The sequence below is a fragment of the Chelonoidis abingdonii genome, chromosome 17, assembly GCF_003597395.2.
Source record: "Chelonoidis abingdonii isolate Lonesome George chromosome 17, CheloAbing_2.0, whole genome shotgun sequence".
Lineage (NCBI taxonomy): Eukaryota > Metazoa > Chordata > Testudines > Testudinidae > Chelonoidis > Chelonoidis abingdonii.
In genome coordinates this window covers 22,522,393-22,547,143 of record NC_133785.1, presented here as the reverse complement: position 1 = coordinate 22,547,143, position 24,751 = coordinate 22,522,393, and the positions used below count along the sequence as shown (strand labels likewise).

At 38.7% G+C, this 24,751-nt stretch overlaps 1 protein-coding gene across 4 annotated transcripts in view; it reads left to right on the top strand.

The window, feature by feature from the left end:
• Positions 1-23,755, top strand: part of IFT122 (intraflagellar transport 122) — a 48,979-nt gene extending 25,224 nt beyond the window's left edge. For 2 of the 4 annotated variants that reach the window (XM_032784251.2, XM_032784253.2), the window contains 14 exons: positions 241-294; positions 4,145-4,306; positions 7,234-7,400; positions 8,482-8,653; positions 12,963-13,065; positions 14,350-14,490; positions 15,536-15,633; positions 16,244-16,344; positions 17,567-17,732; positions 18,751-18,862; positions 19,582-19,710; positions 20,701-20,780; positions 22,710-22,874; positions 23,633-23,755. In XM_032784251.2, the coding sequence (XP_032640142.1) occupies positions 241-294; positions 4,145-4,306; positions 7,234-7,400; positions 8,482-8,653; positions 12,963-13,065; positions 14,350-14,490; positions 15,536-15,633; positions 16,244-16,344; positions 17,567-17,732; positions 18,751-18,862; positions 19,582-19,710; positions 20,701-20,780; positions 22,710-22,874; positions 23,633-23,722 (1,740 nt within the window). In that variant the 3' untranslated portion in view covers positions 23,723-23,755. Of the gene's footprint in view, positions 1-240; positions 295-4,144; positions 4,307-7,233; positions 7,401-8,481; positions 8,654-12,962; positions 13,066-14,349; positions 14,491-15,535; positions 15,634-16,243; positions 16,345-17,566; positions 17,733-18,750; positions 18,863-19,581; positions 19,711-20,700; positions 20,781-22,709; positions 22,875-23,632 lie in introns of those variants that run through there. The other 2 variants (XR_004374205.1, XR_004374206.2) reach the window with 2 other exon arrangements.
• The last annotated feature ends 996 nt before the right edge of the window (positions 23,756-24,751 follow it).

Below are 24,751 nucleotides of genomic sequence, written 5' to 3'. Positions count from 1 at the left end.
CCGGTTGTTGTTTGTTGTGGTGCCGAGGGTCCCCAATCATGGTCAGAGCTCCATTGGGTAGGCACTGAAACAAACAGAAAGAAAGACATGTTTTCAGTCTGCCCAATATACATAAAGATAAATATATTGTTGGTTGTCTATTCTGATGTTATTTCCACAACTTGATTTATATAAAACACAAAATCAGTTAGCTTACTGGCCAATGAAGTGGCTACTTTTTTCTTTTTTTTCCTTTAACAGGCATTTACCAGAGTACGAGATCTTCGGTATCTAGAACTGATCAGCAGCATTGAGGTAGAACAAAGAATGTTAAATATAATATAAAATGTAAAAACATAAATTAAGCTTAAGTAAGCTACTTTTGGAAAGATTTTCTGTACAATCAGTATTCCTAATTATTAAAGGAATGATGGATGTATGAAAAATGCTGACTTAAGGTGTTAAGTCATATTCCCAATCATATGACTGAAACTTGTTGAAAAAATATGATGAGGAAAGTGAACTATATGAGAATATTTAAAACTTCTTAAGAAAAATCAGAGCAAACTTCTGTATCCAATTAATAACTGGTATACTGCTGTAGACTGCGGCAGCACTGTTCAAGGCACTTTAGAAGCATGAGTTAATTAAACCATACACCACCTGCTGGAGGCAGGTAATTATTATTCTCTCTTTTGCAGATGGGGAAAACTGACAGAAAGGTAAAATGATTTGCTCAGGGTCACATGACATGTCAGTGATGACTGGAAATAGAAGTTAGGATTCCTGACTTCCATGCTGTGATCAACCACTAGGCCACCTTCATCCCCCTGCTACTTGATAGAATTCAATTGTACGATAACTATGTATATAGACATACATAAAAGAATCTCAGCAATATTCTGACTTTCCTCTTGGATATTATGATGATACAAAGTGAAATGACATAAAGGGAATTTCTCATGCAAATATTAATTGAGGTGCATGCCCCTTGTAGAAGAATATAATCCCTTCTTCCAGCATTGCAGAGCTGTCCTTTTTCCATCAGAGTGCCGGCTAAACGTTTATCGCAATCCCCATGATTGGCATACAGGATGAAGTGCTGCACTAGGAACCCTAATTTTTTCTGAATCCATGGGAAGAGTGGAAACACTTTCTGGCCACCTCCATCCTCTTTCCTTTCTATAGATGTTGTTCCTGATCCTATCCAGAGTATTGCAGCATTGCAGTTTTGTATTTATTTGATTAGCAATCTTTCCCTTTTAAATAAACATAGGCTTACCTTTTAGTCTCCTTGACATAGTTCCTTCATAGCAGGGCTGCCCAGAGGATTCAGGGGACCTAGGGCAAAGTGGGGGAGCTGTGGTGCTTGTACTCATCCAGCGACGGACCAGGTCTTCAGCAGCAGGGGGCCCTTCAGTTACTCTGCATCTTTGGCAGCACTGAAGGGCCCCCCTGCTGCCAAAATGACAGCCGAAGACCCGGACTACTGCCGGGCCAGGGCTCATGGGACCCCTGCGGGGCCCAGGGCCTGGGGCAAATTGCCCCACTTGCCCCCCCCCCCCAGGGCAGCCCTGCTTCATAGAAATAGTTCTGGTATGCTGCATCACTGCTTACTCTTGCTTGTAGTTTATGAGGACTCCAGTACAGGTTAGTAAGGGGGTAACTGAGTGCATTAATATGAAGCATTCCGCACGCCAGTGACACATTACTGTATCTGACTGGGGACATTAGGTCATGCGAGTGCCAAACTCCAAACCTGGCAAGCTCGTTGAAGAATTCTGAAGGATCTGAATTCCGAAAGACTTAATGTGTAAAAACTCCTTTGACTGATTATTCCTTTAACTCAAATTGTATACACGAAACTTTCAACACCAGTCAAATAAATATCAGCATAGTTAATAACTGTGATCTTTAAAGATGTTGGTTGTATCTGCTTTGGCAGTGCTGGATTGAATTTATACAATAGGATGAAGGATTTTGCCCCCTATAATGTATCTTATTACGGAAGTCATGTTGTTATATGTTATACAAAACAGACTAATGTACGTTTCCAAGGGTTAAATCCTCAGCAGACGCAAATTGGATTATCTCTGTTGAAGTCAGTGGAGGCCAGATCCCTAGCTGAGCGTCTGGATTATAATTTTATAAATCTAGATGTCCACCCCCTAAATTTTCAGAGTGGTATAAATTTCCCCACAACTTGTGTTACATGAAACGTATATTACAGAATGCAGCTTAATTCTGTTCAAAATTTGGGGACATAGGTATTAACTAGTTGTTTTATGTAAAAAGTAGGCATGCTTTAACTTGAATTGGCCTGATTTAAAAAAAATGAGTTCAGGTGAATGGATAAAGAGAAATGGACAAAATAGAAAACTACGTACCTTTCCTTGGACCCATAAAAAGTTCTGAAAGCCATTTAAGGGAATTGCATTAACTATGTTATGACTTCCAATTAAAGGATCACAATTTGATTCACTATCTAGTATATCCATACAGCCTGTTTTTGGAAATATTGTACTGAGGTACAGTTTCATCACTGTAATGGGATTTATCCATATAGTATGCATAAAGGAAATGGTGTGAATAAAGTCTTGTGCACTGCACTGAAAATTGCGCCCACTGAATGCTGTGTACCTTACATGTGACTCCATGAGCATAGGGAGAGGCAATTTGCCGAAGGATAAAAGGTTTATAAGTGGAGCCTTTGTTTTAAATGACCTAAATACACGTAAGTCTCCCATCTGTTTCTGCAGAAATGAGAGATGAAATAAGACGTTGAAGAGTTAAAGATAACCAAGGTGTTCTAGCCAGCCTTTCTTCTGAATCAAAATAACTTTTGAATGGTGAAACTTGTGTGCAGTGTTGCTATGGTCATTGTATTTAAAGGCAGTTGAGATACCTAGAGTAGGTATAATAAAATGTAGATGTTATTTGTATTCTAGTAGTGTACACCCAGCCATTCACCCACCCACCTAACTACCTAACCCCCAACTCTTATGATGTGTAGTATAAAAACCAGTTGTTTTTTTTTGTCTGGTAGCTGGACACATGTTTCATGATAGGAGGCAATCAATTATAACAACTCTCATCTCTCAGCTTGAATCTGTTTCATTGGATACATTTGTGGTTAAATTTATATTTGTTCAAACTGTTGGAGGTTGTTTTTTTTTGTTTGTTTGTTTTGTTTTTTTTAGATTATACTGTGCGTTGACTTTTAAATTCTTAGTTGAAATTTTCTTGTCTTTGTCTCGTAGGTAATAGGATTTCAGCCAGCTTGTATGTTATGCCCAATGCCATGTATCAATTAAATGTGCTAGGGTAGGCCTGATGCAAAGCATGAAGTATTTAATTTTTTTTTAAATTGGCATTTTTATGGTACTTGCTGTGATAATCCACTAGCAATGCAGAAAGTGAGCCTTCATTTTAAGGAATAGAAAATACTACTTTTTATTGTTTCCAATTGTAATACTTGATGAACAAATATTGAATATATTCTAAAATGTAAGCAGACAGTTATTGACCTCCAGAAATTTCTTCATGGTTTTGTATGGATTTAAACAGAGGCTTAAATGCTTTGCTGAATTGACATTTTAATTGGCAGGACAATATATGCAGCTGTTTCCCAAGTTATTGAACATATCTGTGTCTGGTAATTGGCTTTTATGTATGATGGGCACACTGTATTACTGGGCATTTCTGATTCACTGGCAGGTTGTCATACTTTGTGAGGCTGTTTATGACCTACAGTACCATCGTTTGTTCATTGTTGTGCCTTTTCTGAGCATATATTGCTAGTTTGGCTAGATTTTGTTTTGAGCTGATTTAGTAAATTTCCACTAGAGAAAATGGTGGATTCTAGCAAATACTCATTTTAAAAAAAAGAATAGCAGTATTTTGAACTTCCATATGAAATCTGTAAAAATTAGTTTCCATCATGTTTTTTCCTTCCATTTTATTTTGTTTGTCCTTAATTTTAACTATGATGGGATTTAATCTGTTAATTATAAAGAATTAACCAGAAATCTAGATGAGACCTAATTACTGTATCTTTATTAATAGTTAAAATAGTCAGCCTAATAGTTTAACTTTTCAGGGGCTATTTCCAACCTGTGTCCTGCCTGTAGCTATCTAGAATATTTCCTGTCCTAATTTTTTCCAGGAGAGGAAGAAGCGTGGAGAGAGTAACAATGAGCTATTTCTAGCAGATGTTTATGCCTACCAGGGAAAATTCCATGAGGCAGCTAAACTATACAGAAAGAGTGGACATGAGAGCCTCGCTCTTGATATGTACACTGATTTACGCATGTTTGATTATGCAAAGGTAATGAATGTTTTCAACTGAGTATTTAAATACAGAAATATTAATGTAATGCTAATGCAACTATCAACTTTTACAAAGTATGGTTCTACTCTGAAAAGCATTGTGTAAAAACTTAAGCATAGGGGTCCATGTTTATTGCCACAGATCAAATTTGTTTGGTTTACAAGTGAAAAAGATGGGCCTCTCCTTTATAAAAACTCTGTACATCATGACCCTTTTCTAAAATGGAATCTGCAGATGCAGCAGTGTTGTGTTGTGTATTTTCTACAATATGCTGCCATGACGCTGTTTTAGCATTTCAGTGGGTGATTTTGTCACATCCCCTGGATGTTACCATGGGTGGGTTTTTCCCCATATGATTGGATGGAATGGTAAATAGAAAATTATGTAGTTAAGGCCTAGAGTTAATTTTTTATATCTCTTGCTTTCTTTCATGTTACTTTACTGGAAAGAGCCCTTTATCCTTAGTTTTCTCCTTTTAAGAAAACTTGTTATATGCAGAAATTAATGAATCTAGCTGTCACTAATTCATCTTTGTACTTTTTAAGAAAATTCTTTTAAATCTTCTTTTCCTTTCAGTTTGATCTTGAGTTAATGTGTAGCTCTTATAGTTGTTTTTCTCTAACATGTTTTGCAAAGGGCACAGTGTACTAATCTAGTTCATCTTTGTTTACCCGAAAATTTGCTTTCTGAGATTAAATCTGCTTTTTGCATGTTTTTTAAATTGCATTCCCATACAGAAATAAATTGTACACACTTTGAAAAAAGTGGCATTTTTATGTGGTGATAAGAAAGCACTATTAGGCTTTCAAGTTTTATATAGTATTTTCTTATCAAATCCCTGAGAATGAGTACACTGTTTAGTCTCATTCGTCACTCATCACAGCCTCATCCTGTACACCACAGGACAAAGACTTTACTATGACACACACACAAACTATATGAAGCTCATGGAAAACATTTTTCTCTGTAACAGGTTATGGAGTCTGCACTAAAACACTGTGTAGGGCTTTGCTCATGAAAGTCTGACTGTCACTATTTTTGGCTTCAGAGTTTTGGCTCTTCAGAAACAAATCTAATTCATAGACTAAAAGTTTCCCCTCACTGCTCCTATGAATCTTTTTGATTCTTGGCCACTTAACTAGTATAGAATAAAAAGTCTTGTCCCTCCTATCAAGAGTAATTCCACATAGAGGAAAATAAATGTACTTAACAGCATATGAAGAAAGCGCATAGATGATGGTACAAAGACGAGGGCTCTGAATGGAGAACTTCCTTACTTGCCATCCGTGGAAATGTGGTTTTTATGCCTGCCATTATTAAGCATTTGTAGGGTCTGTCTCCTTATGACTGGAAATGACCACTGATTGGCTACAGCTAGAAAACCAGTACTATGGGTGGAATTCAGGAAAACTTTTGAAAATGTGGCTATAGGCATTTCATCAGAATGTCAGATCACAGATTATTGAAAATTCACAAATAAGTAACTTCAGCTCAGGAAACTAAATTTTATGTTTCTAATATAGTTCAGTGATCTGAGCTAGAACTCAGAATACACGAGACAAAATATTGTTTTACTCATTTCTGTGCTTTGGCTTTTTAATATACAAATGAGATCAAGTGATCTTTTGCGCTTTATCTTCAGCAGAATCAATTTGTGCAAAATCTTACTGGCTTATGTTCCACATGCAAAAATATTATATAAAAATCATAATTCTGCCCCTTTTGAATGGCTTGCTCAGGAAAGATACTTAGTTGGTCTTCTGACTCTGGTAAAGTTCTCCTTTGTGGTTCAGATTTTCTGTTGCCTCAGGATCTACCAGAGGATTGTTTTTTGTCTTTTCTCCCCCTTCCTTGCCCACCTACATGCTCCTAATTTTTTTACATCTCAAGTGATATTTATGATTACTAGATGGCTGTTATAATATACAGTAGCCTGTTTTGTTAACAGCCAGAAAGTTGCCTTAATCTATCTTGCAATGTTCAGATATGCTTTATGTGGCACATTAATTTCAACAAATATTGTTGTAAAGGGTCCTGGTGCCTGGACTTTATTCCTAGCAGAGGAGATTCGTCAATCAATCATAAGTATTTCTAGAGTGGTCATCATCATAGCATCTATTTGTAGTATCTAGAGATAGTATTTGCATTATTATGTACAAGATTCAACTAGACCAGTATTTCAGAGTCCCAACTAATTTATGAGCAGTTGAAATGCTGTCCTTGTAAAAGGTTATCATTAAAATATTATATGTCATTGCAAGATTATCAGTTATATTTGTTGAAGAGAAGATTCCAACCTTTGATGGCTTTGTGACTGGTCATCTCAAGGCTAAGCACCTGTGATTAAGATGATGTGCCATTACTAATCCAACAGAATTAAAGTATGCCTTCATGGCCAGCAAAGGAGACTTTGGGAACTCTTGGATTTGACCTGACTGAACTGTTTTGAGATCAATACTACTTCTTTTTGAGTCTCTCTGGCCGGTTCCTGAAGAACAGACAAAAATCAAATTTTACGTCTCCTTCAGTGAGGAAGGTCGGTCAGCAGAGTGAGAGAACTTTCCATGAAAGCAAATGTGTATATATAGTACCTCTGAACAGAGGCACAGTTCTATATAATCCTTCTTTTGGTCTTCCCAGGGTGTCCCATCTTCTCTGATTTGAATCTGATTGGGACTAGAGATGTATCTTCGCTTGTTTTATACAATCTCAAATGCATTAGTTAATGATTAATCATTCCTGTCTTCACATATGTGCCTAGCGCTCTGTGTACTGTGATTTTTAGCTGAGGAGGCAAAATTGTGTTAAATTTTGTTTTTTCCATACCAAGTTATTTTTGCTTAATATGCTTTAGAATTAAGACCATAACACAATGTTTGCTACAGAAAGCTTAATCCAGAATGTTATCTGTTGTACTTCCTTAGGATTTCCTTGGGTCTGGAGATCCCAAAGACACTAAGATGCTAATCACAAAACAAGCAGACTGGGCCAAGAATATCAATGAACCAAAAGCAGCAGTGGAGATGTACATTTCTGCAGGCGAACACATGAAGGCCATAGAAATCAGTGGAGACCATGGCTGGGTTGATATGTATGTTTTGGCTCTGTCTCAGAGATACAGATCACAGTGTCTAATGTGAAGTTTAATGCATTCTGCAGAATCTTAGGGCTAATTTACACTGAGGAGGGGCTTGATGTAAGATACGTCAACTTCAGTTACACTATTCCCGTAGCTGAAGTTGTGTATCTTATTTTGACTTACCTCCCGCCCTCATGGCGCTGGATTGATGGCCATGGCTCCCCCATCGATGAAGTGGGCTATAGCCCCCGAAAGCTTATGCTCACATAAAGTTGTTAGTCTCTAAGGTGCCACAAGTACTCCTGTTCTTTTTATCTGTCCTATAGTTATAGTAGATGAACTTCCATTATGTTAGAAAAGTTATTTGGGTATAGAGGGTAAGTACATGGATACATTACAAAATGAGTGGATAAAACAGTGCAGGGATATGCAAGGATTTATCTGTGAGATGAGGCTGTTCCCAAATGTGCACATCCTGGGTCTCTTCAGAATAGCCTTCACAGTAGAGCACAACTACTCATGTGAACTTGCCTCATTCTTTTATTTTAAACTATAAAGGGATAATAATCTAGGACTCAGAACTAGAAATCCTGCCTCCTTTCGAAGTCAGTGGCAAAAATCCTGTTGACTTCAGTGGGGCCAGGATTTTACCCCTGGGTTCTAGTTCTAGCTCTGCTGCTGACTTGCTTTGTGATCTTGGACAAGTCACTTAACCTTCCTGTTTCTTTGTTTATCCATCTGTAAAATGGGGGTAATATTGATTGCATACTGATTTGGATGTTTTTTGAGGTTTGTATAGGACCTGGTTCCACAACCCCAATTCCTATGACTGCGTGATGGAGTAGTCTAGTCCAACTGAAGTCACTATTCACAGGAGTAAGGAATTACACACTGTTGCAGGAATTGGTCTTGTGTTTGCAAAGCCTTTTGAACACCGATTGAATGCTTCCCAATAAGTTCATAGTATAATGTCATCAATATGGTAACTTTTAAATGATAACCTATTGAAATATTTCAATTTTTTTCAATGAGTAAGTATGTAGAGAGAAAAATGCTGCTACTACAGCAACTGCATTTCTTTTGCTGTTTCTAGGTTAATTGATATAGCTCGGAAACTGGATAAAGCTGAGCGTGAACCTTTGTCAAAATGTGCCTACTATTTTAAGAGACTTGGCAGCCATGGTTATGCAGCAGAAACCTACATGAAGATAGGTGACCTAAAGGCCCTGGTACATCTCCATGTGGAAACTCAGCGTTGGGAAGAAGTAAGAATACCCTGATATCCAAGCTTAGATGTTTAGAATTGCTATTTCATATTGCCTCTGAATGCATCTGGTCTTAAAGGTTTATATACAGCTTACTCAGTATTTGGTAAGCTACATTGTAAAATACGCTAATGTGGTATTTTTAGGAGAGTGAGCTATGAAAACATTAGTTTCATACATCATCAGCTACAGGGTTTCCTTCCACTCTTTAACTCTTTCATAACCTAAATAAGCACAGTTAAAAATCTTACTTTAAAATAATTCTTCTCTAGTGTTTCAGTAATGAAAATGGTGTGGTGATTAGAGCACACGACAAGGAATTGGGACACTAGACAAGCAGCATGGGGTACGGGTCACTTGCTGGAGGATTCTCTGCACCTTGAGGTCTTTAAACCACGATTTGAGGAATTCAATAACTCAGACATAGGTTAGGGCTTTGTTACGGGAGTAGGTGAGATTCTGTGGCCTGCGTTGTGCAGGTCAGACTAGATGATCATAAGGGTCCCTTCTGACCTAAAAGTCTATGAGTCTATGAATTGGGACGCTGGGTTCTTTTCCATGCTCTTCCACAGACTTTCAACCTGATCTTGAGCAAATCACTTGGACTTGGATTATCAAAAGTGGTCCCTACTTCTGAGTGTCTTGTTTGAGATTCTTTTGGCCTGATTTTCAGGGCTGTCGAGTACCCACTTCTACCATCGGCTTCAGCTGGAGTTGTGGGTGCTCAGTGCCTTTTAAAATCAGGCTATAAATATCAAGATGGGCACCAAAAATTATTCACCACTCTTGAAAATGTAGGGTTTAAATCCTTTGTGCTTCACTCTTTTTTCGTCTGTAAAATCAGGATAAGACTAATACCTTCCCTGGTGATAAGGATCTCTGTGGGTATTTGACTAATATTTAAGCATAGATGTCTGTTTTGTAAACGTGATACGCAATACATGACACAAAATTGTGAGACAAATGCATGACAGTTCAAGGAGAATAATGAAATCTTTAACATGAGAACTTCAGAATGGCCATACTGGGACAGACCAGTGGTCCAGCTAGCCTAGTATCCTGTATTCTGACAGTAGCCAGTGCCAGATGCTTCAGAGGGAATGAACAGAACAGGGCAATTATTGAGTTATCCACCTCTGTCATCCAGTCCATGCTTCTGGCAGTCAGAGGCTTAGGGGCACCTAGAGCATGGGGTTGCATCCTTATCCATTTTGGCTACTAGCCATTGATGGATCTATCTTCCATAAATGTATCTAATCCTTTTTTGAACCCAGTTGTACTTGTGACCTTCCCAGCATCCCCTGGCAATGAGTTCCACAGGTTGACTGTGTGTTGCGTAAAGAAGTACTTCCTCGTGTTTTGTTTTTTAACTTGCCTATTAATTTCTTTGCCTATTATTCACTTTCTTCACATCATTCATGATTGTGTACACCTCTTCATATTCCCCCTTAGTCATCTCTTTTCTAAGAGGAACAGTCCCAGTCTGTTTAATCTCTCCTCATGTGGAGCTGTTCCATACCCTTACTTGTTTTTGTTGCCCTTATCTGTACTTTTTCCAATTCTAATATGTTTTATGAGAGGGGATGACCCAACCTGCATGAAGTATTCAAGGTTTGGCATGCCATGGATTTATATAATGGCATTATGATATTTTCTGTCTTATTATCTATCCTTTTCCTATTGGTTCCTCACATGGTTAGTTTTGTTTGACTGCTGCTGCACATTGAGCAGATGTTTTCAGAGAACCATCCACAATGACTCCAAGATGTTTCTTGAGTGGTAACAGCTAGTTCAGACCCTATCATTTTGTATATATAATTGGGATTATGTTTTCCAGTGTGCATTGCTTTGCACTTATCAACACTGAATTTCATCTGCCATTTTGGTGCCCAGTTACGCAGTTTCGTGAGATCCCTTTGTAACTCTTCTCAGTCAGCTTTGGACTTAACTGTCTTGAGTAATTTTGTATAATCTACAAGCTTTACCAAATCACTATTTACCCCCCTTTCCCAGGTCATTTATGAGTATGTTGAACAGCACTGGTTCCAGTACAGATCTCTAGATAACCCTGCTATTTACCTTTCTTCATTGTAAAAACTGACCATTTAGTCCTATCTTTTGACCAGTTACTACAAGACCTTCCCTTTTATCTCATGACTGCTTACTTTGCTTGAGAGCCTTTGGTGAAGGACTTTGTCAAAAGCTGTCAGAAAGTTGAAGTAAACTATATTCACTGGCTTACCCTTGTCCACATGTTTGTTGAGCCCCTCAAAGAATTCTAAAAGATTGGTTAGGCATGATTTCCTTTTACAAAAGCTGTGTTGACTCTTTACCAACATACTGTGTTCATCAGTGTGTCTGATAATTCTGTTCTTTACTGTAGTTTCAGCGAGTTTGCCTGGTACTGAAGTTAGGCTTACTGGCCTGTAATTGTCTGGATTGCCTCTGGCGTGTTTTTTAAAAATCAACGTTACATTAGCTATCCTCCAGTCATTTGGTACAGAGGCTGTTTTGAGCAATAGGTTATGTACCACAGTTACAGTAGAACCTCAAAGATACAAACACCAGAGTTACGGACTGAGGGATCGACCGGACACCATGTGAAACTGGAACGAATCAGGCAGCAGCAGAGACCAAAGCGGGGTGGGTGGGAAGCAAGTACTGTGCCTGTACTGCGTCTTAAAGGTAGGCACATCTGGGCTGCCTGTCCCCACCCCTACTCCATCATGTGTGAGGGACCCACAACCCACATACAGCTAGAAAGTGAAGATACTGAGATTAGTAGGCAAAGCTGTGTGCCCCCGTTGTCAGACCAAGGCAGCCAGAGTAGGAGCAGCACTGGGGTCTGTGCTGCTTTCCTGTAAGCCAGGGTGCTGGAAGGAGGAGGGGCGCTATTTTCAACACACACCTCCCTGCTGGGAGGGGAACCTGCTATTTCACCACCCCCTTTACCCTAGCCAGAGGGGGACACAAACTTGCCCAGGCCAGGAAAGGAAGCTGCATCGCTGCCCTGAGGTGTACATAACTTTGAGGTGCTACTGTAGTAATTCTGCAATTTCATATTTGAGTTCCTTCAGAAATCTTGGGTGATGACTTTTTTGTCCTAATTACTTTACTTTATCAGTTGTTTCAAAACCATCTTTATTGACACCTCAATCTGGGCCATTTCCTCAGATTTGTCAACTAAGAAGAGTGGCCCAGGTATGGGAAATTCTCATCCTCTGCGGTGAAGACCGATGCAAAGAATTCATTTAGCTTCTCCAAAATGGCCTTGTCTTCCTTGAGTGCTCCTTTAACACTTATATTTGGCCTCACTGATTGTTTAGCAGAGTTCCTGGTTCTGACATACTTACAAAAATTGTTTGCAATTAGTTTTGTGTCTTTTGCTAGTTGCTCTTCAAATTCTTTTTTGGTGTGCCTAATTAAACTTTCACACTTAACTTGGCAGAGTGTATGCTCCTGTCTGTTTTCCTCAGTATGATTTGACTTCCAGTTTTTAAAGAATGTCCTTTTGAACTTTCACAATGTGGATTTTTATTTTGGGCTGTGTTGTTTTAGTAATTTGAAAGTGCCATTTCAGTGAAATTTCCTATGTATACTCTGGATCTGGTGAATTCACACTTTCCTGGTGAGGACTTTTGATCCTATAATCAGATTTATATATAGGCAAAACCCAGCTGACTTCATTAGGACAACACTCGGTTACAGGGGTGTGCCTACGCACATGCATTGCATTGGGGGCCGTGGTTTGTACTGGCAGTCTTGTTTTTAGTTATGGGTTTGTTTGTTTTTAACATGAAGTATATGCTGAATTTAGGCTGTTAGGTGCTTTTGAAAATTTTACCGTAAGAAATGTAGGCACTTAAATCCCACTGAAACACTCAGCGGGACTTGGACAATTAAGTCACGTAGGTGCTTTTGAAAATTTTATGCTTAATCTGTGATTGTTCAGTGCACGTCAATACTGCTTTTTTAGAAAATATATTCAATAAAAATAAATACATTGTATTGTGCTGTGAAACCTACTCCATCCCCTAAATAATTGATTGTTTTCAGGTTTTCCACAGGTTTCTGCAGTTCAGAAACAGGACTAAGTATAACTACTTCTTCACAGATGTTGATTGCCTTTCTTTTAAAATACGTTAGTTTTGAGTTTCCTGGAGAAAACACTGGTTGGAATTTTCATACTTCTGCATAAATGATATTTGTATTGTAAATTTTATTTTAACTAAAGGATTTATCTCATGCAGTGTTCTGAACTACCTTAAACCATGCAATATTTTATTAATGAATTTATTCTGTATCTTAGGCCTTTTCTTTGAGTGAAAAGCATCCTGAATTTAAAGATGATGTCTATGTCCCTTATGCTCAGTGGCTGGCAGAGAATGATAGATTTGAAGAGGCCCAAAAAGGTAGGACTGTACATGATTTATATGCTGGTAGCATGCAAAATGTGCTAAGCATTTTCCAAAGCTGAAAATGCAATCTCTGCCTTGGAAAACTGTCAATCTGTACAACACAAACCATTTAAAGGGTGAGATAACTGGAGAATACACGTATACTTGCTGATCACAGGAGGTTATATTCTGGTTATCAGAGAGGTCTTAATTTATTTGGTAAGGAAATATGACAAACTTAACAAAAGCAATAGCATCTATAAAAAAGGTTATAATTCTGGATTTTCTTTCCCACTCTGTGCTTGAGTATAGCAAGTGTTTTGAAAAGCAAGCTGATACACTATACACACTGTGTTATTATCAGTGTTTTCGTTTAAAGTGGCATCCAAAATGTATTGGACACTGAACAAACACCAAAAGAAGCGGTGAGGCTGGCCTTTATATTTAGGCAGTATGTAGTTCATACGAGATGGAGCATCGGCCTTGCTTATGAAATCCTTGCTTCTTACGGATTTCTATCATAAAATATTATCTGCATGCAGTATTTATAAAATATACATTTACCGAGTGGGAATTCAGGACTGAACTTCAGTTTCTGCACAGGAGCCAATGTAAAAAAATCATATTAGTAAATAATATATACTGTGGTTTTTCTGCCTCTCAAGATTCTTTGATACTGCAGTGTTGAGCATTGTAAAAGTGCTGCCTTGAAATATTACCTTAAGTTATGTGTGTACTTTAGTGGCTACAGCAGCACACTTTCTACATCTACAGAAGAGGTTTTTCCATTAGTGTAGTTAATCCACCTCTCCGAAAGGTGGTAGCTAGTTTGATGGAAGAATTCTTCAACCTAACTACATCAAAGAGGATGTAAAATTTTTTACAGCCCTAAACAGCTAGGTCGATCTAATTTTTAGGTGTAGACCAGGCCTTGAATTTTGACTTGATCCCACAGTGTTCAGTAGTTTCCGCTGTTCACAAATGTCTGATCATCAGGATGATGATTTTCCTCTGTGCAAATTTAAAAAAAAAAAAAAGCAACTAGCCTGGCACTACTTATGTACATGGTAGTTGTATTTCCTATATTGTGTCCTGACACAATACAAAAGCCACAAAGTACCTGCTGATACTTCTATTTTGCATTAGTGTCACTACTTTCAAAAATAGACAGATAGGAGTGTAGTCCTTTTCATCCTGTTCCAGCTTTGATGAATATCCTGTTATTAATTTAAGAAAATAATTTCAGTTAATTGATATAATCACACTGTAAAATCTTCTTTGTTTTGGTCTCCTTTGTAGCATTCCACAAGGCTGGCAGACAGAGTGAGGCCGTAAAAGTGCTGGAACAGCTAACTCACAATGCTGTGGTAGAAAGCCGATTTAATGATGCAGCGTATTATTACTGGATGCTCTCCATGCAGTGTTTAGATATAGCCCAAGGTAAGTAAACACAAGCAAGTTCAAATTTGTTACCTGCTCATGCATGTAGATAAACATTGAATGAACCGTGATGGCTTAATTAAAACCTCTTGCTCACTCATTAATTGTGCTAGATACTAATATTTATATACTGCACTGTATTGTAAGCCAACATTATATCGTGCTGTAATTCTATCTCTCTAGTCTTTATGTGCTTATAAAAAATCAACATAAGTCTCATTTTTAAATCAAAATGGAGTCACAACCATGTCTCTTACTTCAACAATATATCCCCTAGCCCCTTTCCTGCGCCTCACGCTTTGGATAAAGTGATGAATGGAGGGCTAAATAATAATAAAACATGATCTTATAGTGTGGTCTACTCCTAATATTTAAATGTGGATGAGATTAACTGGGGAGACACTTCATGAATTATTTTAGCCAGTCAAAGAAAAAAGTTAGTGTTCATTAGTTCTCTGCTTCTAAATCAATTACACTGGCTTCTAAATCAATTGCACTGGAGGAGAGGTGGAGCCAGTGGAGATGAGATGTAGATGAGTGATGATGGAAAAAAGAGATTGATGGCCTAGTGCCTTGCACTGTGTAAGCATCACTTCAGTTTTGCTAATGCATGATAGTGCTAATCTATAGCTCTTCATACATTGTGCAAACACTGCAAATGGTTTGATTGCTTAGTAATGTGTTAATGTGGATAAAAGGAATGACATTAAACTCATTTTACTTCAACCTCAAAAGATGTGGATCAGGTTTCTAGTGGTGGAAGGCTAATATGTTCCATCTCTAGCTAAGCCATTAAACTCTGGCTGTGTTAAAACCACTTGCCATACTATCCTGCATCTTAATATGCTTTATGTTAAAGCAGAAAATTGCATGTAAAATGGCAAAATTACATAACCTGTATTTTCTAGCACACCTGGTCAGGTATATTAATCTACTGGAAGTGGTAACACTGCAACCATGTTGTATTGTGATCTTTCTAGCTGAGTAATACTCTTTATGTTTTAGTATAGAATGATCAGAGGTGTAATGACTTTCCCTCCCACAGAGAACGAACAGCAGAAGACTGAAATGTTACAGAAGTTTCACCACTTCCAGCACTTGGCAGAACTTTATCACGTTTATCACTCTATTCACAGATACACTGTAAGATATTTTCACTAGCAGTTGTATTGTTCGTTTAGCTGGCACATTTTCTGCAAATAATTCAGGAATAATTAGAAACAATTAATTACTTTTAAACTAAATATTGAATGGAGGCTGGTGTCACTGCAATGATCTAATTTTGGTTTTGTTTCGTTTTTTTTTTTTTTTTGCCCTGTGTTGCACTGTACTGGACCTACCACCCTTGCACCCCTAAAACCACCTTTCTGTGACACAGAAAGAGCCTCTGCAGAGCTATGCTTTGCAGCACACAGTGGATGTGGACTTGAAGGCTTTCCTTCACCACCCTATCTGCATACTGGTTCCGCTGTGCTCTGGGCCCACTACTCCTATGGAGGAGGTTGGAACTGGATTATCCTTTTAAGTGCTTTCCCTTTACTGGGTGAAGCCCTTCCCTCTTTTCTTCAGTGGCACAGATGAGCTTTGGCAAGAGAGGCATGCAAAATCCAAGTGCTCTCTTTTCTCCATCTCTCCCATTGTTGTGGCTGTGTGAAAAGCACAGTGTAGTGTCAGAGATGATGGAAGTAACCTTAGTGATAATGAAGTGTTGCTTTTCTAGCTTAGAAATTTTTTAATGTTCTTTTTACCACAGGAAGAGCCCTTCAGTTTCCATTTGCCTGAAACACTCTTCAATATTTCCAGGTTTCTACTTCACAGCCTAACCAAGGAGACTCCGTTGGGCATCTCTAAAGTGTATCCTTGCAATGCAAAGCAAAATTCAAAAATTATATGAATTGAAAGGAATCCTTGGTGTACAGTCTTACTATTAGGGTACTCTAGTTCCTGGTTTTACGGGTTCTCATGCTATTCATCTATTAGAGAAAATAAATGTGGGGCTGTCTTTAATCCCTGAGATGATAATAAACACCTCAAAACTATCACAGACTTAGGCACATCTAGCCATATGTGCATACATTAGAAGAGGCTATCATAAACTATCAAACATGTTGCTCATCTTTGTAAGAGGAGTGGCTTCCAAGATGCCAGTCTCCAAACAAGATGTGTGGCTGTAAATATTGGCAGTGCAGTAGCCACAGGTTGAAAGGCATTGGGAGAGAAACTTGTGAATGTTGTTGCTTCTAACTGATAGATTCTGATTCTCCTCAGGCTAATGTAGCTGTGTGTTTCTAAATGGTAGATGCTGATTCTCATTTTCAGGTCTGATGTAGCTGTGTGCCATGTACAAGACCAATTTTTTCATGGTTTCATTAACATTGATATGCTGCATCTCTTCAAAGTCCTTTACAAACTACATATGAGTCCCACTGCACTGGACAATAGCAGTTAAAAGGAGTCAGGGCAGTTAAGTGGGACTCAGGACACCTGGGTTCCACTTCTCTTTTCCATTTGATTGCTTTGTAACCTTGGATAAGTCGTCTTCTTTCCCTGTGTCTCTCTTTTCTCATCTATAAACTATGTAGAATAGTATTATTACTCCCAAAGTACTTAGAATTTAGAGTGTTTTATCCATACGTCTCTGCTTATTTGTTCCCCCCTGGAGTGCACACTGATGAAGGGGAGGAGACATTTTGGTGTAAGACATGGGAGAAAGTTCCTAGAATAGTGCCATGGGATATGAAATATCCACATGGTGCCAACAGAATTCTGATGTTTCAGATTATCAGCATGGAGGATGGTCCTTACAAGCATTAATGTTGGTGGGGTCAGAATATTACCTGAAGCTGCATTGTCCATGGGCCAGTTCCTTATCTCTCTAAAAATCATCCACTTTGGTATTTGAGCAGTCCTCTCACATTTTGTTTATGTAAACACATTTATGTGAACAGATTTCTTTAGTTAAGGCCTTTTAAAGTATTGACATTTGTTGTGCTTGCGTGCATAACTTCTCTGATTAAAAGTAACTCTGGTTTTTCCTGAATGCTACATATATGTTTGTTCCTTAATTTGATTATAGCAATACATTATTTGCACTAGCAAAGCAGAGTAAAGCTTTGGGTGCTTATAAATTGGCCCGTCATGCCTATGACAAGTTGCAGGGACTGCAGATCCCAGCTAGATTTCAAAAATCAATTGAGCTGGGCAGCCTGACAATCCGATCCAAGCCATTCCATGACAGTGAAGTAAGTTCTGATATATATTATTTTAATTATTAGTATTTGACCTGATACAAGAGGCTACTTTGTCATATGCACAAAGATGCTTAAAATTGATTTTGCACAGATTTGCAGTAATTACATTTCTGCAGGAAACAAAATCCTCTCACCATTATTCACCATGTCAAGACTTTCTCTCCCTCTTCATTCTGAATGAAAATGAGACCTCTCTGTATGGACAAGTTCCTTCTTCACTCTCTGATCTCATATCCCTCTATTTCCCTGTTTACTCACTCTGTTCCTTCAATCTGCACCATCCCTCAATTCCATATGCACTTACTCCACAGAGTGTTTACTTGGGTCTTTCTCTGTGTCCACCTACAGTTGGAGGTCACTTGTGCTTGCCCCAACTACTAGAGCTCCCTTTCTCCAACCCTTTGAATGGCTTTTCTTCCTCAAATCTTGCTTTACAACATTCTTTTTTTCCTCAGGTGAAGTGTGACTGCAGTGTTCTATAAAACTGTTTTTGATGGGGTCCTCACTAAAAGAAATTGTACTGTGAAAATGCTTAACTGCAAATGAACACGCATCTTGCCATCTGCAATAATATAAACACAGAAAGACCATTGAAATCGATAGAGCTGCCTACGATAATTGTGCAGTTTAGAAAAAACAGAAATGCATGAATCAAAGGACCTAAATTTGATCGAACTTCTGAGCAAAAGGAATTGCTTCAGTAACCTTTATTCATCCTTTTGGCAATGTGTCTGTGGCCCAGGACTCTGCTGCTGCAGAAGCAAACAAAATTGCAACAGAAAAGTGGTAAAACAGCTATTTTTAATGGGAAAACTTGTAGTTCTATTGAGAGACGGAAAAATATTTGCAAAAGTTAAAAGGCTTGATTTCACCATTGTGTTACTCCAGTTTTTTGCTGCTATGTGAACGCAGTTGGTGTAAAACTGGAGCAGTGCAGTGTGTAATCAGACCCTGTGTGTTCAGAATGGTCTGTTTGCAATTACGCAGCTTTGTGTGTGTGTCTTTGCAGGAGCTTGTGCCCTTGTGTTATAGGTGCTCCACCAACAACCCCTTGCTAAATAATCTGGGGAATGTGTGCATTAACTGCAGACAGCCCTTCGTCTTCTCTGCTTCATCTTACGGTGCGTTGGAAAATAAAAATTGGTTGTACTTTCTATGCAGATAAATCTGTGCTTTCTCCAAAGGCTCAGTTAGTACATTATCAGTATTTAATCAGTAGGTTGGTGCCAATAAATGCTGCTAACCCTAACATTTCCTGGGTAAAAACAACAAGGAGTCCAGTGTCACGTTAAAGACTAACAGATTTGTTTGGGCATAAACTTTCGTGGGTAAAAAACCCACTTCTTCAGATGCATGGAGTGTCCTGTGTAGTATCACTTGGAGAAATATTTTTTTTCTTTAGTGTTGCTGGCACTGAATTAGTGCCACATCCCACCCCAGAGATGATGCATTTTGTTGATGGATGAGAACACCAGTTTTCTAGGCAATTAGTCGCTTTCGGACTAGAACACATTCTGGTGTCCGAGACTGAGATTTTTTCCTGCAAAATGGCCACTGTTTTGCTTCTGATGTCACAGTCCTGGCAGTATTGAATGTATTACTTTGTTGTGAGGCACCAAGAAGATATGAGGCACTTTATTAACCCAAAATCCGTCCTTTAAAAAGCTTTCTTTTCTGGATATGATATATTAAGTTGAATAATGAGAGTGTGGAGGTGGAAGAATGCCACTGTAGAGATCTGAGGATGCGTAAATCTTTAAAAGACTTAGGCAAGGCCTGCTATAGATATTCTGAGTTCTTGCAGGTAACTGCTCTCTCCTTTTTCATTTGTGTCCTTTAGAAGTATTGCATCTGGTGGAGTTTTATTTGGAAGAAGGGATCACTGATGAAGAAGCTGTAGCTCTTATTGATCTGGAAGCACCAAGATTAAAGAAGAGAGAAGATAAATGGCAAGAGATGGCAAGTGATGGTATCCTTTCAATCCAGAACACTTCTGGTTTTCTTAGGGAAAGAGCGGCAGTTTGGAAGACAGAGTTTTTGGTTGTGAGTTGTGGGGGTTTTTTTGGATCTGTTATGCTTTTGTTGCATTTTAATCTGCTTCTTTTATGACTAGGGGACAAATTCATTGTTGACGTAAGTGGGTACAATTCCATTGTGTGTTTCTTTTTCAATTGCTGTAGCAACTAAAAAAGTACAGGTATATTAACCAATCCTAGTAATTTTAAAAGGATTTCTTTAGAAAAGTCAGTTTCATAATCTTGTCAAGAATTTTTAGATTAAAAATAATACAGTTCACTTGTTTTCCTTTAATTCTCTTTTACTTTCTATAAAGGATGGGGAGGTATTTGGCTATCCATTATTCTCTCTTGTCTCACAGCTTTCTATTTTTCTTGCTAAGGAAGAACTGGATTGGGCCCCCTTTGAAGCCTGTCGTTGTTGTTGTCTATTTTATAGAATCCTAGAATTTTATATTACTGTGGCACACAATGGTGCCAATTGTTGTTGGGGCCTGATAGTAACAGATGAAATACAGTTACACAAGACATGGTCTTTGCCTCAGAGAGCTTTAAAATAGATTGCCCAAAGTGATGTGTTCGATGTTTACGGGAAGGTGGGGAAATGGAGGATGAGGGTACTTCTAAGGTCACATGTGTTTATGTAAATTAGTTACTGCTAGTAACTTGGTGGTTTTAAGCTCTGTTGTTCCACAGCAACTGCTGCGTAGTGAGGTGTAGTACTCCAGTCTTCCTGGGCCAGACTAAGCTGCTTCTGCAGCACTATCTAATATAATCTAGGGATTACTCCAGTTTTATCTGAGTACTCCGATTTGCCTGGCATGATGGGCACTGGGTGAAGCAAGGAGTGAGAGCCCTACAACCAAGCCATAAGACAAGTGCTAGGGTAAAAGGATTTGATTTTGTAGGAGTTCTTGTTTCTTCCGTAACAAACCTCTCTCTAGGAGCACAGACACTGAGATTTGATGACAACACAGACATTATTGAAGAGGATGATCCCTTTACAGCAAAACTGAGTTTTGAGGTGAGGATACATCATTTGGGTTTTCAAATGTTACTGCCCTTGAGGCTGAAGATTGTTGAAGAGAAAGTAAACCCAGGGTGACTTGACCTGCAAATGTTCTTTCCATGCTATCACATCTCCTTTTGAGCTGGCATCCACAGTTCCTTCTTTGTCACCATTTAGTGATCAGAAGCAGGTCTTGACAGACCACAGCCTCACTGATTCCTTTATGAAGTGTTAATATGTTCTGCAGACCCCCCCCCCCAAGAAATGGAGGAAAGTGGGTGACTGAGAGGCTAGGAGCAGCAGTTGAGGGAGAATGGCATCTTTCTCATACAAAGTGATGAGTCCACAGAAAAGAAGAACCTGGAGAACCACTTATTCTATCTGAATGTCTTTTTCAAGAAAACTGTCTCTCTCTGGCTTTATCATCATCAATGAAAGAATAGTCTCCTGAAGTGCCTGCCCACCCACTGCAGAAACAGATGTAAAAATTACTGTATTTTCTGCATCATGCAGTTATGTGGCATGATTTAAAAAATGAAACTCTGAAGTTACTTTGAACAGCCCTTTACTTTTTTCATAGTAGAGGGTTTACATAACACACAGATATAAACATGCCCAAGAGAGAGCCTCTAAGCAAGACATCCAGGATATAAAATGAGCAGGATATTCATATATAGGCAGTCCATGTTCCCTTTTACCATACTGTAAATCTGAGAACAATACTTACTCTGAATTTACACTGATGGAACAGAGAACGTCCGCTGGCCGAGATGTTAAATAAGGCTAGGTGGTATTATTACTATTGTCGTTTGTATTATATTAGTGCCTAGGGAGCCCTAAACAACATCAGGGCTCCATTGTGTTACATGTTTCTACAAATGTAAGTAATAGATACTGCCTTGAAGAGCTTGCAGTCTAAACAGACCAGCCAGATGAAAATGCAGGGGAAGGAATATAACGTGAGCAGATGATCAGTGTGATAGTCTGTAAATACCATTTTATATTTTTATATCCTCATTACACCTGTACCCCGATATAACGCTGTCCTCGGGAGCCAAAAAGTCTTACCGCGTTCTAGGTGAAACCGCGTTATGTCGAACTTGCTTTGATTCGCTGGAGTGTGCACCCTCCCTCCCCATGTAGCACTGCTTTACTGCATTAGATCTGAATTCGTGTTATATCGGGTCGTGTTATATCGGGGTAGAGGTGTATTTATTTGGATTGGCATTTGTTGGGCAGAGATTGAGAGGAGGCAAAGAAAGGGAGAAGAGACATTGCAGAGAGGGGAGGTAAAGGGGCAGGGGAGGGATAAGAGGAATGGGGGAAGGAGAAGAGGGAGCAGTATTAAGAATAGGTGGAGTGAGGCAAAGAAACTCGATAGAGCTGGAGCAAACAGCCAGTCAGCGTGGGAGAGAATGTCTAGAGAATAAGCTGTAGACAACAGTGGGCCCTTGATGTTATCTGTGCACATAATGTCCCTGTTCAGCTTCTTTATCTCTTTCTCCCAGCTTGAGTTTCTGGTTGACTCCTCCCAGGAGTTTCTTTATATCCAAGTTTCAGATGGCTGGGGCACGGGTCAGTCCAACTGGAGTCTAGTGTTCACAGCAAGCACCAGGGGGACTGTCCCCTAGACAGCTCAAGGTCTGGTGGGTGCAGTTAAAAATAGGCATTTTCAGGGAAGTTTTTGTAAATGGCTTTTTTTTGTTTTAAATAAAGAATTGTGTTAATGGGAATGAGTGAAGCGCAGTGAAAATACCTTGCTCACACCTGGCTTACTCCCACTGAGGACAGTGACAAAACTGCCATTGACTTCAGTGGGAGCAGAATCCATGTCTATTCTGTGTTAGTGCTTTCAGCTGAGTAATAACACTCCACTTTTTATATTTATGTCATCTTTAAAATGCTTTGAAATTGTTAAGCTTCATTCTTTTTTAAATGCTGCAGCAAGGAGGCTCAGAATTTGTTCCTGTGATAGTGAATCGTGCAGTTCTCCGGTCAATGAGCCGGAGGGATGTCCTGATTAAACGCTGGCCAAAGCCATTACAGTGGCAGTATTTCCGGTCCTTGCTACCAGATGCTTCCATTACAATGTGTCCAACATGCTTTCAGGTATAAGTAAAATGTTTTCATTGGGGTCTTTAAAAACTTGTTCCTAGTGAGAAACGAATTGTAATGACCCTGATACGTTAATTTCTAATCTTCGATATATACGTTCTGAAGTCCTGAATAGTAAATAAAGAGATCAGAATACCTGGTGTTACATACAGAGATGATAGGCCTTGCCAGAAGGGCTGGCTTCAGAATAGCTAGTGCAAACTGAGATTGTAGAATGAAGTATTTGGGGACTTTGCAGGGGTGACAAGAATTGTAGCCACTCAAACAGTCCTAAAGTGAACTAAAGGAAGGGAAACACTGATTTTTTTTCCTCTGCCTTTCTAACCTTATAGCCTGGTTTAGTGGGGGCATGCAGCAAGTAGAAATTTTTTTTTTTCATTGTAGTTTCCCTCACCACAGGAATATTTTTTTCAAAATATTCAATAGTTTGGTTATTTTTGGTTATGTGGTAGCAGAGAAAGCATCCTAAAGTCCACCCTCCATTCTCACAGAGCAGTTGGGTTTCACTGGTTGGGTGAACTGACTTCCATAGCCTCCATGCTTATTTAATGAAATATTTGCTCTTGTATTCCAAATTAGAGCTGTTACAAACAGCTTTAAATAATTTGTTATTGTGGAAACATTAACTATGTTGTAACAGTAGCATCAGATATTCTGAGCCCTAGCAAAACCATTCCATCTCAGTTTCCTTTTCCTAGATGTGAGCCAGTAACAGTGTAATAGACATGCCTAAATCTGTTCCTAATTCACAGATGTTTCATTCGGAGGATTATGAGCTCCTGGTGCTCCAGCATAACTGTTGTCCGTACTGTCGGAGAAGAATTGATGAGTCAAACCAGTGAAAAAGATCTATCCAAGAGATCTTTCTGCTATCACAGTGAAATGCATTGTAGACTAATCAAGCTTTCTTAACAGCGTGGTTATGTTGTTACATATATTTTCTCACTCTCTGTGTGTTTCATAAGCAGTGGAAAAAGAGAAAACATTAAATGTCACGTGTCCTATCTAAACAAAATTTTATTTTTATGAGCAATGTAATTACAGAATTTCTATTTATTGCTCTTTGTTTTGTATATTACCACAGAGCCAAATGGGAAAAAAATGTACATATATATTTTTAAGGAAAATTCCGCTTTTACTTTCAAGTGTTCTATGTTTATCATGGCAACCTGCCAGTGTGCCACAGATTCGATAGGAACATTTTAGGGTGAGATTCAGCCTTGAGATAATTCAGTTGACCTCATTCATTTTGCCCCTCTTTATGCCAGGGCTGAATTTGGTCATTAATATGTACTTGGTTTTTGACAGAACTCGAAATAAACAGGGGAAGTTTTTGCATCAGTGTTCAATTTTCTTTAGAGTGTTTGCTGTAGCCCTTCTCTGAAATGGAATTTCCCAGTGGGAATGTACCTTTTATATCGTTTCGGCATTATAGTTAGGAGCTGTTACACATATTGACTCTCACATTAATCAATAGTGTGGACAAAGCAAGTTGTGGACAAAGCAAGACAAACCCTAGTGTGGACAAAGCAAGTTGTAGTTTTAATGTGTGTTAACAGGTCAAGGTAAACCCTAACCTCCCCACCAGGTTTGACATAGAGCAGCTAACATACGTCAAAACAAGTCACCATGTTGACTAGGATTTTAGTATGAGTTAGCCAATGTGTATTAAAAAACACAGGTTTTTTCCTAGTGAAAAAATAAAATTTATCAAATGTAATGAATGTATCGGAGGGTTCGTGAAACATGCCAGCTTGGCAGGCATGGAAGGTAAAGGCTGACCTCTATTTATTCACAGAACTGGTGCATTATAGGCTTGTCTTTGCTGCAAAATTAACTCTGGCTCTTGCTCAGGTGTTGCTCCTAACCTG